This window comes from Leptinotarsa decemlineata, unplaced genomic scaffold (assembly GCF_025532065.1).
Source record: "Leptinotarsa decemlineata unplaced genomic scaffold, Ldec_3_MD MMD2_tig00026354_RagTag_RagTag, whole genome shotgun sequence".
NCBI lineage: Eukaryota > Metazoa > Arthropoda > Insecta > Coleoptera > Chrysomelidae > Leptinotarsa > Leptinotarsa decemlineata.
The window spans coordinates 102324-119078 of record NW_027412702.1 but is presented as its reverse complement, the minus strand read 5'-3'; the positions used below and the strand labels follow the sequence as shown (position 1 = coordinate 119078).

General features: G+C 33.8%; 1 protein-coding gene across 2 annotated transcripts; it reads right to left on the bottom strand.

The window, feature by feature from the left end:
* Nucleotides 1-363: 363 nt before the first annotated feature.
* Ptip (PAX transcription activation domain interacting protein) lies at nucleotides 364-16474 on the bottom strand. Of its 2 annotated transcripts, XM_074184090.1 has the most exons (12): nucleotides 16190-16474; nucleotides 13439-16129; nucleotides 13328-13384; nucleotides 12663-13071; nucleotides 10994-11281; nucleotides 6527-6761; nucleotides 5874-6106; nucleotides 5593-5700; nucleotides 5249-5535; nucleotides 4963-5194; nucleotides 4696-4906; nucleotides 364-1475 (listed from the first exon to the last, which is right to left on the bottom strand). In XM_074184090.1, the coding sequence occupies exons 1-12, from the start codon at nucleotides 16283-16285 to the stop codon at nucleotides 911-913; spliced, it is 5412 nt and encodes a 1803-aa protein (XP_074040191.1). In that variant the 5' UTR covers nucleotides 16286-16474; the 3' UTR covers nucleotides 364-910. The 2 variants fall into 2 exon arrangements, with proteins under 2 accessions (XP_074040191.1, XP_074040189.1); XM_074184088.1 differs by having other exon boundaries at nucleotides 13328-16129.
* Between the last annotated feature and the right edge of the window lie 281 nt (nucleotides 16475-16755).

Genomic DNA, 16755 nt, shown 5'->3' with positions numbered 1-16755 from the left:
GCCGACGGGGTCGTAATCTACCTGACATCAAAGTCTCGTCACTGGGTTTGTTCAGTTCCAGCCAGTTCACTCAAGTGAATAAAAAGTGTTGAAAAAATTAAAAATAGTATCTCTTTTTTTTTATTTAAAACCAAACTGGTAGCAATTTAAAATTTCATGTTTGCAGACAAGTTGAAACATAAAAAACATCACCAACACCGTATGGTTGGAACAACCAAAGTTTATTTTCACAATATGAAGCTCAAGAGTTGAGAAATTCAGACAGCAAGATTAGACAAGAAGAAATGAAAGCCCGCATATAACGAAAGCTGGTGATTGGCATTTTATGGTCTGGTTTGCCCTTGACCACACTTAAAGAAAGTATTAGCTTTGTAATATCTTTAATGGCTCAAGAAAAACTTATTTCAAGATCGTAGTTACAGTACGAGTCCAGGAGGAAAATTCATGAAATAAAACTAAAATTATAAATATATAACTCCAATATTAATGCATAAACTATATCACAATACTAAACATATATTAATTAGTCTAAATAGAAAAAAATCATAATTTATAATGATTATATAAAAAAATTGTTCATACATTTTTTTTTTAAAGTGTTTTCAACAGTTCATTTTACACTACAGGTTCTAAATTCTACTTATCAGGAGTTCATTATAACTGTAACTCAATTGAAAGTCAAGATGACATCACTAAATTGTAATTACTGTTTTAGTTATGGTTCAGATGATAACTAAAGATAGAAAAAAATTATATACATTTTTTAAAATTATTCTTGTTTGTTAAAGCTTAGTGATAAACATCGTTTTCAAAACAATGTCACAATAAAAATTTAAATCAAAGAAATTTCCAATTTACATTTTCAATGATGATCTAACATTGAACAATTATTAAAAAAAAAATTATGAAATCATAATACACAAACCGCAAAAGCTTCCACCTCGAATGTTTGTTTCAAAATTGAACTGAAAATCAATTCTGCATTGCACACTATCTTCATTTTATCCTTCTTATTTCTAAGTAAATCCCCCACCAGATGCAAATCATTCTCATGTGTAACTATAAAATAAGTATAAGGGGAATTATTACTTGTTGCCTCAATCTGAGCGGAACTTCGTCTTCGTCTTTCCACAATCCCTCCACAACATTGAATGAGCTCAACAACAACTCTTTTACTTGGAAATACACTGGGAGTGACAAAGAAAAATTTCCCCTCAAATAGTCGATTCCTATTTCTCATAAGGAATGTCTGATCAATATCGCATTTGAACTCAGAATTGAAGTCATTTGATTCAGGACTGTAATTGTTTTCTGGGAGGAATTGGTTTGCCTCATGGGACTCTTTCAACCAATGATCTGAAACTACCTTAGCTCCTCTCGCAATAGCATAAAATAACTTATTAGAACGTGCTAGATGGGACATGACGAGATGTGTGAAATCGTGATTACTTTTTGCTACACAGCCACCAAGATCTCTGAAAAGAAAAAATATATAATAAGCAAATGATAACTACAAGATCTCTTTGTCTATATTATCAAGTTTGAATTCATTTTTCATTTGATGTACAACACAAAATTCACCACAATATGTCATTAGGAAGAACTGAGGTGGAATTCTAACAATTGCTCATATCGTATCGGTGCGAGACGAGACGCAAATCGAAACGATAGTACATTGCTATTCTAATTTTTTTGTCTCCATTCACATGGAAATTTGTGTTTTATACTTTTTATGCCTGACTATTTATATGTTTTATGGTTTCATGTGAAGAACAAGTGAAGTACCCAATTGTTAGGAATAGTAAAATCAGCAATTTTTAATTTTTTGGTCATTGAGGGGATTTCATTATTTTTATAAAAATTTCATTCAAAGTAAGAGAGGCACATTGGCAAATTATGTTAGAGGCCATGGAGAAGCACCCTTTCCTGGCTACAGGTAAATTTGTTGGTCCTCGAGAAAAGGATCTGTATAAAAAACATTGGGATGAATTGGCGCATAATCTGAATGCTCTAGGATATGGAGCAAAACCTACTGAAAAATGGCAGAAGGTAAACCAAAGTCTCAAATACTTAGATTTTTTATAACTGATTAGAGCTTTCGTTTGTAGTCTTGGTCAGATCTGAAATATTCATTAAAAAAAAGGGTGCTGCAATGAGAGCTTCATTATCTCGCACTGGTGATGTGAAACCACTAAATGAATTAGAACTGAAAATATTGGATTTATTAGGGGAAAACTTCGTGGGATTAAATAATCCAGAATGTGGTGTAATAGGTGTAATAGGTGTAACTGCTGTATCCCTTGAACCAGAGTCCTGCGAAAATAGTCTTGATGAACCATCAACATCGAAGACACCTTCAACATCAAAGACTATGCCCCAAAGAGATGATTGGAACCACCACATAAGAGACCCACAGTCTTAAATGGTTTCCCTGTATTCACTTCCACAGTGAATACAGGGAAACCATTTAAGAGTTAAAAGATATAAAAAATACATTAAAATATTCCTTGAGCGATATTTCTTCCAATTTGAAAGATGTTGCAAACGAATTGAAAACTTTAAACAATTATTTGCCACAGGTAACAACAAATGCTATGATTTAAATGAATGAATTTAACAAAAGAAAGTCCCTCCCCAGAACAGGAATAGAAAGCAGCCTGCAATTTATGTGGTACCAAATGAATGGTTTTCTTCTATTTCCTCATTATTTTGTGGAATATCAGAGATTGTTTTTATTTTATTGTTATAGACAGCTATGTTTCATTTTAGTTCGAATGTACCTGATTTTGTACTGGAGTATATCATTAATTATATTTGAATCTTCTCTTTATTTCACAAATAGATAGTTTAGTCCTCATTCAAATTATTGAACAGGTTGGTGAAAAAACTCAAAAAAAAACGACAAAATTACATAGACTTTGCGACGTTTAACATATCACATTAAAATATCATATACTTGTTTTTTTGAAATATTTGTATTTTTGCAAAAGAAATAATTTTTATGACAATATAAATGTTCCAATCACAACATATTTGGTATAGGTTTACAAAAAATGTATTAGTAATTCTGATGGAAAATTCTATCTCTAACCCTCATTTCTTCTACAGTAAATTGTCCTTGATTATTGAGTGGTTCTGCAATCAGGACGTCACCATTATCATTGTCTGGATCACCTACGTTTTCATCGATGGGTATGTTTGCATCCACACACATATTGTGTAAAACAGCACACGCCTTAAACAAATTGGCTACAAAATCAGTATTGTATCTCAAAGTACGCTCCTTCAAAAGACAGCGAAATCTCATTTGTAAGATGCCAAAACATCTTTCGATGCAATTCCTTGCTCTAATGTGGGTATGATTAAACCTAGATTCGGGACTATTTTCAAGGGGGTTTTGAAAAGGTGTCATTAGAAATGGCTGAAGTGGGTAGCCAGAATCTCCAATTAACCAAGCTTGTTCCCCAGATTTGTAAATTTCTAGCATATAATTCTTTATAAATGAGTGGTTCCATATAAAAGAGTCATGAGTGGATCTTCCATAGTTGGCAAAAATATTATTTATTTTCATATGGTGATCACAGATAACTTGGCAATTAAGAGAATGGTAACCCTTTCTATTAATGAAATTATGTTCATCGCCAGGTGGTTTTAAGATGGCAACATGGGTACAATCAATAGCCCCTATGACTCCAGGAAAATGTCATTTCTCAATGAAAGCCATTTTCATTATATTCCTTTCCCGAATATTCTGAGGGAATACTATATATTCTGCACCCATCACTTCAACTATTTGAATTGATACTTCATGTATTGCTCCATGAACTGCAGTTTGACTCAAACTGCAAAAAATTTCCTCACCAACACACCTCTGGTAAGTCCCTGTGGCATAGAAACGGAGAGCGCAAAATATCCTACTTTCTATTGTAATACCCCCTCTTATGCGAGGTAATCTCAAATGGGGGGTTAATACGGCTATCAATCGTCTTGTCAAATGTTTATTTAACCGATACAATTCAATAAATTTTCTTTCAGGAAGATCAAATGGATTGTATCTATTCCTTAATTGTAATCTGTCTTCTTAATCGCCTTATAGGTGGATTATTCTGCATAATTCCTTGGTGAACTATAGGCAGTATAATTGTTGTTTATTTTTTTAATACACAAATCACAAAACATCCACAAATACTTTAATCTATTTCGTTTTCAGGTTAGCTTTTTGAAATATTGAAAAGGGAAACATGTGCTATTGAAAGAGAAACACATCAAAATCTTCAAACGATACATCTACACCTATCGGATGAAATTACGAAAATTTGAGACACGAAACGATACCAACTACTACTTAGAATTCCTACTGTCGTCTCAAACGATACGATAGCTATCAGGTTGTTTTCAACCTGAGAGGTGGTCTGAATGTGAACTTCTTTGATCTACATTGTATGTTTTTTTCTTGACTATTCCAATTTAATATTTTGTCTCTTGAGAAATAAATTATTATTATCATTTCATGTGATGTACCTGAAATAGTATTATTCATCCCCGGAATACATCCTAAATACATCATCATTTCAGGCGGATATCTACCCAACTTATTTATGAGCTAGTTTCATGTTGGTATAAAATTGTCAAAAAAAAACTGCTCATTGGAAAGATTGGTCTGAAAATGTTGAAATTGTATTTCAAATATCTTACCTAACCATTTTCTCCATTTGTTTGGTATCACTAAACATGGAAAACATAATTTTATAAGTGGAATTTGCCATGTATTCCTCACTAATATTGTCATTTTCATCTGTTTCCATTTTTGGAATTTTCGGTTTTTTTGGTAATACTATAGGAGAAGCACTTCTTTTGACTCTTTCATAGGATTCTTGTGAAATATTTATGGGGGCCTTCCAGGCAACTGAAATACAAAAAATGATTGGACAATTATAAACACATGAATTGGATATAGCCTACCCATCAAGTTTGGAACTAATTTTGGGTCAAAACTGAAATTCGGAGGATTTGGAAACTGCTGGTAAATCTGATGTTCCATCTGATTCATGGCAGAAAAATGACCAAGCATTACATCCGTTAACCACTGTACATTCACTACTGGAATTTGCCATTTTTTAGCATATGAACACTTTTTACAATCGCCTTTAGCTGCTATCAGTACAGTGTTGTGTTTGGAAAAATAAGATGTACACTAAAAATGAAATGTATAATTAAATAGAAAAATTATATTTGAAATATTCCTCACTTTTGCTCCGGTATTTTTCACCATTTGCTTAATTCTACTTCTTTCATTTCCTTCGAAACCACTAATAGCCATCAAGTGTTTAGCAGCAGGGGCTGTATCAAGATATATATTAGGGAGGTGTAGTGCGGTCCAAGGTGGTAGCACTTGCCTTCTTGTCATGACATCATTGAGCCAAAGAATCGTAACACATCTTTTACAGTCACGTAATGCTTGCATTACTACACCATGTCGTTGGGTTTCACACAGAACATGTGTTACACGACTGCAGTATTGTTTTTCAACTTCTCCTAAAAAACCAATATCATATGAGTGTGATCACTTCTATCCTATACATACAGTTTTACCTCCATGTTTTTCAATTTTTTGTTGCCAACCTGGTATACTCTCTTCCAAGAAATTGTCCACCTCAACCACAACAAATATGCATCCCAAGAGAAACAAATCTGGAGGAACTGAAATAACATTGTGATTTTATTTCCACCTCCTCTAAAATGTTAACAATGGTTCACAAACAATTTTTTACAGAAATAAACAATATGTTACCAAAACTTTGATAACAAAAAGAGCAACTTTAACGACTGAAAAAAGACCTGCCAACAATTGTTTTCACTTGAACTGTACTCACGTTTCAGATTTGGATTGTGGCCATAAAAAGGACCTGGTCTGTGTTGTAAGGGAAGTGTTGGTTTGGGGCAGTACTGCAATTTGGGAGGATCATTTGTGGGTGTGGTGGGTAGTTGCTGGGCTCCTGGTGGCTTTATGATCTCTCCATTCGGTCCATTGATTGTTCTTCGCTGCATCGCTATAATTTCTTGGGGTTTACTGTTCAGTGCAGCATTGTGTTGTGCAGTCATTAATCTAAAGAAAAAATAAATATTTGTTCACTTGAAATTATTGAAAAAAAAAATGAATTAAACCATTCACATTCCTTATTTTTTGTAGAAATACAAATTAATATAGTTTCATTTTTGTTCATCTTTCTTGATCCAGTAATACAGAAACTATTTCATTAAATTTTAGTAAATACACTATCCATTTATAATCTATCAAAAATTCAACACCCACTCAAATTTTCAACTCAAATTCACAAAATATATTTTATCTTGATTTTCCCACAAATAACTAGAGTTTTGTTTTTATTCAAAAATAACAGTTTTTTGTTCTTTCAAGATCAATAAAAAACCTATAGGAATTTATAACAAAAAATATGTTGAAAACATATAAACAAATGATAAGTTTTATATGGGGGTCTTGGGATTCAACTTATTTGTGACTTACCTGAGTGTTCCAGCAGCTGATGGTTCTTGTATTGCATCTGGCCTTGGCACTCCAACAGATGACCCTCCACTTTGTAATTTAATGCTCAGCATGTTGGCAAGGGCTGTTTTAGTTTTTGCGTTAACCACCAAGGGATGTTGTATGTTGGCATCTTGAAGCTGAGTGGGATTAGTAGTTGAATCTGCAAGCTGAGTTTGACCAATTGGACGAACTACAGAAGGTTGTTGAATTGTACCTAGTTGTAACAAAAATATTGTTTACAATATTGGATTGTACTTGATTGAAAAAAACATTATTGTTCACAGTATTAAATTAATTCCAAGTAACTATATATTGTCAATTGTAGTAGTTAGTATTCTTATTTATAATTAAAACATGCTGTGAAACTTTTTTAAATCATTCGAACTCAAGACAATGTATCATGTTGTTATGCTTTCAAATGAAATAAGTCAGGTGGTTTTGAAAAATTAATTCAAATCATATGGTGAAAACACTAACGGATTTTATAGCCCAAATTTATTCCCAATTATTTTGTTGACTACATTTAAGTGCTGGAATCCTGTTGGCAGCACTAATATTCATCAAATGAATGTTTTGAAAGATAGCAAATCGGGATTTTAGTACTGTTTTTCAAGAGTAACTAAAACTATTTGTTTTACTTGCTACAGTAGGCTCTGGCTAATTCGGCTAGGGAAAAACAAGACCCCTTGCAAATCATCTAGGCATTTGGATCATAGTATGCAATATTTCAATAGAAAATGAAACATTTTCAACTTGGGTTTCGTATATTAAAGTAAAAATTTGAAGTCAATTTAGACAAGAATATGTATGTACATACACAGGTACTTCCAAAGAAACTCAAACACAAAAGAAACTTATGCACTTGACATGAAATTAAAAAAATCTAAGTTGATTCTTCTTGAAAAAATCTGTAATACACTTCTGCTTCAAGTTTTCATTTCAAAAGCATGGTTTGTAAATTGACGAAGAAAAATAACTTTGTGGCTATCAAATTCGTTATCTTCAACCCATTGCAAAGCTATGTTTGAAGCTTCCAGTGACTGAATTTCCAATTTTTTTGGGAGGGAAAACTTCATCGTTGTTATCATCATCTTGCTCGTCGTCCTCGCACATTGCCGCTTGCACAATCTCCTCATCAGTTAACACTTCATAATTTTGTAATTCTTTGTCCACACCACCAGCACGTATTTGCTTCACGCATTTGAGGATCACTGGGCTATCAAAAAGCAGCACATCATCTTCTGGTTCGAAGTTATCATCACTGAGAAGTCCAAGGTGCAAAGACTTCTACGATTTTTTAAATTAGGGATGCTTTGACATCCTTACAGCAATTAGCCAAAAAAAATCTTTATCTTTCAGAGTAATCGATTTTGATGGACCCACAAGGTTTTCACTATTTGACGCAAGACAAATAATCAAAAGTTATTTGCGGTAATTTATCACCACACTTTGTACAACATTCTTATCCACTGGTTGTATACACGCTATAGTGTTAGGCGGCAGGAACATTGCAAAAATATTGCCGTCTTCGGAAATAAGTTCGTCTGCTGACGGATGGCCGAGACAATTTTCCAATAGTAACATTGCATGAGGATAAAAGATGGTGACAGACCTCGGGAACAAATTCCGTATTAAACCATTTATCCCAGAACCCTTGATACATATCAAAACACCGGGTAGGTGTACCTGTGTGTAACATCATTCAAGGAACAAATCTCTAGTAACCCAACATTTTTCTGCGCTTGATAACAAAGAGATATGATGATTTGAATGCCCATGGGTTTTTGATTTTCCGACAACAAGCAATTAAAGTTTATGGGTTCCTGATGCTTTTGCACAAGGCACAAATATGACTCTCAACTTTATCATTTTCCTTCCAGACGCCGACTTCTCATTACCAGAGGCTAAAGTATGATTGGGCAGCAATCACCAGTACAATACAGATTCTTCGACATTGTATACTTGTTCCGCTTTTAGATTTTTTTCTTGAATAACTTTCTGAAACTCTTGTTGAAATGGTCTGTTAGCAAATTCATCACCAGAAAATTTTGTCATTTTTAAATATCTTGTTCTGTGGCGCTTCTTAAATTTATCTCCCGCTTGCATTGAATCTGATATTAGAGTTGAAGATTTGGCTATGAAAATAAAGAGCTTTCTCGCAACATTTACATTTCTCGCAACACTTACACGAACATGCAATCACCTTTGCTGCAGAAACCATGTAAACAAGGCATCTTCCAAAATGGGATTTTTAGACTTCTTTAGTGTTATTTATGCGCCGGAACCCAGTTCTGTTTGGCTAACAAACATCAAAATTTTATATTTGTTCCTCTTTATATCGTCTACAGTTGATCAGCTAATACCAAACTTCCAAGCAATGGCACCTTTATCTAAGATTTCTATAATACACAATTTGTCTTTTATTGACAATGTAGAATGTTTACGGACAGTACCATTTTGTCAGCGAACATGCGTTGAATTACCCAACACTCCAAGGTAATAAACAAAATACTGACTCGTGACGACAAATAATCCAAATTATATCTGGTCCGAATTAACGAACCTTTACTGTATATCTTCTCCGCACGCTGATAGGAGATCAATTTCAATCCTGATGATTATTCATAGTTACAAATATCATGGCAATATCCATCTTAAAAGCGTGAAGAGAAAAACTTTGGGGAGTACTTTGTACTGCTTCAACAGAGTAGTCTCTGATTCAACACAGTACATCAAGTAAATCTTGACACTTTCGTCTGGTGATATTCATTCAACCCAATGCTAACAATTTCACATTGCACAACTTTGTTAGTTGAGGACAACTACATCAGGATTACTAGTTTACGGAAAAAATATTTTAACAGACAGATATATGCCCCAGAACACAACACCAAATATTGAGTTGAAAACATTAATTAGGTAAAAAATGATGGATGTAGCCGTTACTATGTGTTAGGAAAGCATAATGAAGAAAAGAGAAATGAAAACTTTCTATGTTTTTTATCACTTTTATTTGTAACTAATGTTACTGAAGTTTCGTCCTATACAGACATTTTCAAACTTATACAATAAACTACTTGTGTAAGTTTAGATATAGTTTGGATATAGGATGAAACTGCAGTAACGTTAGTTACAAATAAAAGTGGTAAAAAACATAGAAAGTTTTCATTTCTCTCTTCTTCATTAATTAGGTAATGTCCTTTATATTTTTCATCTGTGATAAACCTTTATACCCCCACCAGGTGAATATTAAAATGTTGAGTACATCACTTCAGCCCACAGAATCTGTATTAGTAAGTTGACTCAGTAACAGGAGTAAATCTTTGTAGTATTACAAACTTCACAATGAAAACAAAACCAATTTCTCTTTAGCTATGTCAGCTCTTGAAAAGTGAAGGGCATATATTCTTCTTCTTAATTAGTTTACAACCTCTATCAAACATACAAGTTATTTGGATCTTGAATTGAAGGGGTTATATTTTTAGGAGTGATTAATTTTTGAGAAAAAAAGTTTTTGGCTTTCTACTACTCCATCTTGATACAAAAACAAGGATGAGGTAATCTTCCAAGGAAAGGAAGGAAGTAATCAATTTTAAAATAAGTAACTCTATACATGGATGTGTAGATCATGCAAAGAAGTAACTTTCAGACAAAAACTAAGCAGATCAAGCTTATTCTGCGACATAAAAAAATCGTAATTCATGAATGAACTGTGTGTATTTTCTATAATGTTATCCAATTTGGTACTGAAGAGCCTTGGGGCAAGTGTCTTAAGGTGAAACATCGGTGACAGTGTTCCATGTAAGTGCAATTTATTACCATTCATTTAAAGTAGAACTCATGTGAATGATATCTGATTTTCATTCCACAACGAATGTTTGAAATACAAACTGAGTAGAGAAAAGTATCTTCTGTATAATTCAGTGTTCATATAGAAGTATTTGTTTTGAAAGAATTTTTTTCTTTCGTGTAATTCAATGTTTATATGAAAGTAGCTGTTTCAGGAGGACTTTCTTTCAGTTTGTGTCTGAAAGTTACTTCTTTGCATGATCTACACATCCATGTATAGAGTTACTTATTTTAAAATTGATTACTTCCTTCCTTTTCTTGGAAGATTCCCTCATCCTTGTTTTTTGTATCAAGATGGAGTAGTAGAAAGCCAAAAACTTTCTTTCCCAAAAATTATTTGGACCTCTTTTGAAACTGAGGAAAGAACAATTTAAGATACAATTAAAGTTCCTATAAATATTGATTATTCAGCAGGTCTTTCTATCAACTTAACATAGATCTACCAAATTTAATTTCAGCTAATATATTACTATGAAACAGAATAATTCCAAAATTCGTTAAAACAGTGGCATAAAAATTAAATGTTTGAAATGCAAAAAAATTATTCATAAAATTCTAGAGCTGCAAAGTAATTTTTTGTAGCTTTCCCTACCCTACCTTGCTGTTGAGCAAGATGATTCTTCTGAGCCTGCTCTCTCTGCAACTGCAACTGGTGTAAGCGAAACTGTCTTATTTGAAGGTTTTGATCCGTGAACTGTGTGGGATTCTGATTAATAGGACTCAAACCTGGTGCATGCTGAATATTTTGATTCAAACCAGGCTGCGTAAGAGTTCCAGGAGTGATGTTCTGTTGAATATTAGGTGGAAGAATGATTCCCTGTTGTTTAGCTTGTTGTTGCACCCACTGCATTTGCTGTTGTGGGGTCAGACCAGGTGGAACATTGCCTGAATTGAAGAAAATATCAAGTTGATATAAAGTTATAAAATTTAATGAGACCAAAAAAATATTATCAGAAATGAAGAGCTGCAAGTAAGCAGCATTTGGAACGATTTTTAAAACTCAGAATAGATAATCGGTACCAATCAGAAGTTGCCAAGTTCTTTGAAAGACAAACAGAATTGCATTCATATATTCTAAAAAATAATGTATTTGCTCAGTTGTATTTACATTTTTTTATCAAAAATATTTGCTGAGTGGTAAACACAACATTATCTTTGGCCTTATTAACAACATGGAAAGACTAAGACTTTAAACAATTTATTTAATTTAAAGCCCAAATATTTCAACTGTTTTCATAGTTCAGAGTAAAGTTCCTTCACTTAATAGAAATTCATAGTAGTCAGTTCAAATCAATGTTTTTTTTGAATGTTTTTATTTAATGAACAACTTTGATTTTGTATCAACGGAACTTATTTACTAACTACGGAGACAGAGTGAAAGAGAGAGAAAGTAAAAGCTTTCACTCTGCCCCTGTACTAGATAATTTGAAGAAGTAGTAAACAAATTGATTCATATTGAATGAACTTCGTCTAGTGACATTTTTCAGCAGAAAAATTTAAAAACTCCTCTCTTGAATTTATGAGTTTAACAACCCCTAGACTTTACAGGGTGGTATTTTAAGTTGGCGTCCTGTCTCTCAAATACCTGTCCTTGCAGCATACCTAAAAATTCTAATAAAATCAATATTTCAAAATTCAGATTTCAGTTTTATACTTGATTGTGGGGTCAAACCCGAAACCGGTCGTATAAATAAAATGTACCAGTGTTATTTAGACAAAAAGTGTTGTATTCATTTCATTTGAGTGATCATGACTTACCATAAAGTTAAACAAGTCATCAATCACACATATTGAATATTGCATTATTTATGAAAATTCACTTAGGTAATACTTTCTGCAAGAAGGTAGATATTTTTTTATTGGTATATTTTTAGGAATATACAAATGCTGAGCAGATTAAATTTAGTGTGTTGCTGTTTTAATTGAGTTGACTTGGTTTCAAACATCACATCCTTTCAACTTTCATAATCATAATGTAATCAAAAAGAGTTATTGATCAAAAACTGGTCTGACGGAGGAAAAAGCTACAATACCTAAAAATTTCAGACGAATGAGCAGAACGCTATTTCACCTTAGAGTAGCGGCTCTTGAATGTTCACAGCGAATTTTCCTTCAAAAAATTTAGAAGCTAATTTAGATCCCAAGCAAGCATTTCAGGCAGGTGTAGGGAATTATTTAAATCACTGTTTCGTTCATATGTGTATCTATCCACCGTGAATTACCAGTTACAAAAATATGTATGTATACTTAGTTGGATATAACTAACCTCTGATAAGAATATGACTTCCCCCACCTCCTCGTTGTTGAACTTGTTTCAAAAACTGTCTTTGTCTTTGTAATTTTGCAACAAAAACTGCCTGTTCATCCCGTCCCATTTTTTGCAACTCCTGATGGGTCTTAGCATCCAACTGTATGAACTGTCTTTGCATTATGGCAGCACCTTGCTGGGAATTTGGGGACCATAGCACTCTAGACGAACCTTGTTGAATCACGTTGACAGGATGCCTGATTATCTGTTGACCAGCAACTTGAGGTGGGGGCTGTGGCCACAGGTGTTGGTTTAGTTGACTTCTTTGAGGTGAGGTATTCTGAGGAGAAGTCTGGTTGATGACAATTTGTTGCTGCTGCTGTTGGAATTGTGAACGGACCACTTGTTGCGGTAGACTCGGATTAACCTTAAAATCAATTATTGAATATTAACTGTGGAATAAAACATTATCTAGAATTGACCAGTGGTCTTTTGAGCCTTACTTTCAAATCAGTTAAACACTCACATCGAGAGAAAAACCCGATACCTCTTTCTGTTTTGGATAGATAGAGATTCTCTCTCAATGTGAGAATTGACCTAATTTGAAAATGAGTCCCGGAAGTTTTCAGAAATGGTTTATATATCTAATTATTTGGAAATTTACTATTACTAAATCTACATACCTGATTTAATTGTGATTGTAAATTTTGTTGATTCAGTCCTTGCTGTTGTAGTTGCTGCTGTTGGAGAGATTGTCTATTGAGTTGTTGCTGCAACTGTTGATTAATACCTACATTAACGTGGTTTAAAACTTGCATAGTCTGTCCCAAGCCTTGCTCCAAAGTTTGTTCATTAGATTGATTTTGCTGATTCATCTGCTGTTGATTGAACTGACTTTGCTGATTAATTTGTTTCAATTGATTTTGCTGAATCTGCTGACTCAATTGATTTTGTTGAGAAAGCTGGTTAATTTGACTTTGTTGATTCAACTGTGCCTGCTGTCCAATTTGCTGTTGATTCAATTGGTTTTGTTGCCCCAAATGTTGATCTAATTGTTCCTGTTGAGCAATTTGTTGTCCAAGTTGGTTGTGTTGAACCTGAGGATTAATTTGTTGGGCTAACTGTTGATTTACCTGCTGTTGATTAAGTTGTTGCTGATTAAGTTGTTGTCCCAAGTTCTGAGTACTCAACTGCTGATTCAAAACTTGTACATTTAAATTTTGATTCAAATTTTGCTGATTAATTACTTGGTTCAAACTTTGTTGAGAAATGTTTCGCTGACCCAAGTCTTGAGTTTGACTAAAAGATGAGCCTACAAATTGTTGTTGCTGTACAGCTAAATTTGGTTGATTATGTAAAGTTTGTTGTTGACTAGTTACAGCTTGCTGTTGGTTCAAAAACTGTTGCTGTTTCTGATGCAAAATCTGCTGATTTTTTTGGGAGATAAGTTGACCCATATTCGGTTGAATAAAACTTTGTCCCTGATTTATTTGTATTTGTTGGGGACTTTGTTGATTTATCTGATTTTGTGTTTGCAAGATCTGATTTTGAAGTAGTTGCTGTTGTTTCAGTACTTGTTGATTTTTATTAAGCTGAATGTGTTGGTTTTGATTCAACTGAATTTGAGACTGGGTTTGCTGCATTTGTTGGTTTTGGTTCAACTGTAACTGATGCTGGTTCTGATTCAACTGAATTTGTTGCTGGGTGGAATTCAATTGAATCTGTTGCTGATTTTGGGTTTGTTGAATTTGTTGTTGATTTTGATTCAGCTGTATTTGTTGTAGATTTTGATTCAGTTGATTCTGTTGTTGGTTTTGGTTCAGCTGCATATGTTGCTGACCAGTTGAAAGTTGCATCTGCTGTTGATTTTGGTTAGACTGAATATGTTGCTGACCTTGATTAGATTGAATCTGTTGTTGATTCTGGCTAACTTGAATCTGCTGTTGACTTTGTCCTGACTGAATTTGTTGTTGAGTTTGATTAACCTGAATTTGTTGAGGACTAGCATTCATCTGTACCTGTTGTTGATTCTGTGAAACAGGAATTTGTTGCTGATGATTGGACTGGTTCAAAGTGACTTGTTGATTTTGAACAATTTGAATTTGTTGATTTTGTTTTATTTGAATTTGTTGCTGCTGCAACTGATTAAGTTGCTGCTGACTCAATTGTCCAAGATGTTGATTTGGCCCTAGATGTTGCTGATCCTGAATTTGTTGCTGATTGGTACTGGTCTGTTGCTGTTGTAATAGCTGACTTTGAAGTTGCCTTTGTGCTAGTTGACGTTGAAGCTGCTGTTGTAATATTTGTTGTGGAATTGGTATTTGTGCAGATGTCCTCTGGATAACATTATTTTGATTTTGCTGCTGAAGAAGTTGTTGATTCAACTGCGCTTGTCCCAACTGGGGACGTACTTGCAAGTTCGATCTTTGTTGAGGCTGACCTATTAACCTGCTTATATTTAAAGGATTATGCTGCTGTTGTTGATAGTTTGCTGTTGGAGTAGGTGTGTGATGTATAATAGTTTTTTGTAATTGTTGATTTGGTAAAGAAGTGGATGGTGATCTTGAAACTAATGGAAAATTTGAAGATACTTGAGGTGCAGCTTGCGTTTGATGTTGAAGTTGAGAAACTGTCTGTGTGGGTTGCTGGACCCTTGGTATATGATTAGGTAAGTGGGCAGATTTAAAAGTTGGAGCAACAACATTTGGAGGAGCAACATTTTGTGGAGCTACAACATTTGGAGGAGCCACAACATTTGGCGGTGCCACAACATTTGGCGGAGCCACAACATTTGGCGGAGCCACTGGGTCTGAGCTAGATGTAATTAGAGGAGTACTGGGCTGATTCCATGGCATTCTCTGTTTTAATTTTTCTAAGAGTGCTTGGGTAGAATCAGATATAACTTTTTCTTCATTTTGTTCTTCACCGATAACTTGCTCTGGTTCAAATCCAGTTATAGCAGTGGTGCTCTCATGTTTAAGGGGTTTAGGCCAATCAATCAAGCTAGGATGAAATAATGAAAAATCTGGATACGAATTGTGCTTCACAGCTTCAACAACCCAATCTGGGGTAACAATTTTAATTATATCTGACCCTAGACTTTCTGCTTTTTCATATTTGTAGCCAAGAGTATTAGTTGTAATGAGATAATCACATTTTCTATTCAAATTCAACTGCACTATACCTCCGTTAAAGGTAATAAGAGACCATAAAACATTACGATCTTCTCTTATGGAGCTGAAGCAAAACACAAGGTTGGAGAATAATTTTCCATTAGGAAAGTAAAGATAAGGTTTAACATGGACAAGCTTTTTCAATGCAGCACTTATAAGCACCCACTTAGGAGTTACAGCAGGTATCTCATATATATCATTTGCATCTGCAATATCATTTTCTTCTGGATTCTCACCCACTATAAGATGAGTAACATAATCAGAAAAGTAATTGAGTCTCTCAGCACCACCACTCTTCAATAACTCCACTATCTGAAAACATAAAAATTGCAGATGTAAAAAATAAATTATTAACTTTTATTCGTAACGTACCTTTTCCTGAACTTCTCCACTGATGAAAAATTTTATTTCCTTGAAAATATCCTGCCTCAATTGTAACTTAATTTCTGTATCTGATAGATCACTCATTTTGTAGATGTATACTTTGGAATATATGAATATTACGACTTTCTTTGAACGGTATACTTCTTCATAATAATAAACAACAATAGGAACAAACTGAATATTCTGTTTACTTATCTAGTTTCTCCATTTTACTAATGTTTTTTCTTTTTCTCTTTTTTCGTATTCGCTCCAGTGACGTAATAATATAGTCTGGCCGTTGAAGAGAAAATATTGACTCCAACAACTAAAAAAAGATGAAGAGATCACGTCTTGACATCTGCGTCACTCATACACTTAACGTCAGGATACAACCATGGACATAACCTTATTCTGGTTATGTCGGTGGATAAAACACAGAATTTTTCTAAGTATTATTCTGTGGATACAGTTCTTAAATTCGTCATGATTCTACTGAATCTTCTTCTTCTTCTTGCTTTTGGTCTCAGCTTCCAAATTTGGCGATATTATGACCAGTACTCTTTTCATTACTGACA

What these genes read in the sequence shown, in the direction of transcription:
- Ptip (XM_074184088.1), bottom strand. Translation starts at nt 16,285, where the DNA reads ATGAGTGATCTATCAGATACAGAAATTAAGTTACAATTGAGGCAGGAT. An exon ending in AAGTCATATTCTTATCAGAG is followed by an intron (nt 11,282 to 12,662) that starts GTTAGTTATATC and finishes TCTTCAATTCAG; the next exon opens with GCAATGTTCCACCTGGTCTG. An exon ending in CCACAATCCAAATCTGAAAC is followed by an intron (nt 5,701 to 5,873) that starts GTGAGTACAGTT and finishes ATGTTATTTCAG; the next exon opens with TTCCTCCAGATTTGTTTCTC.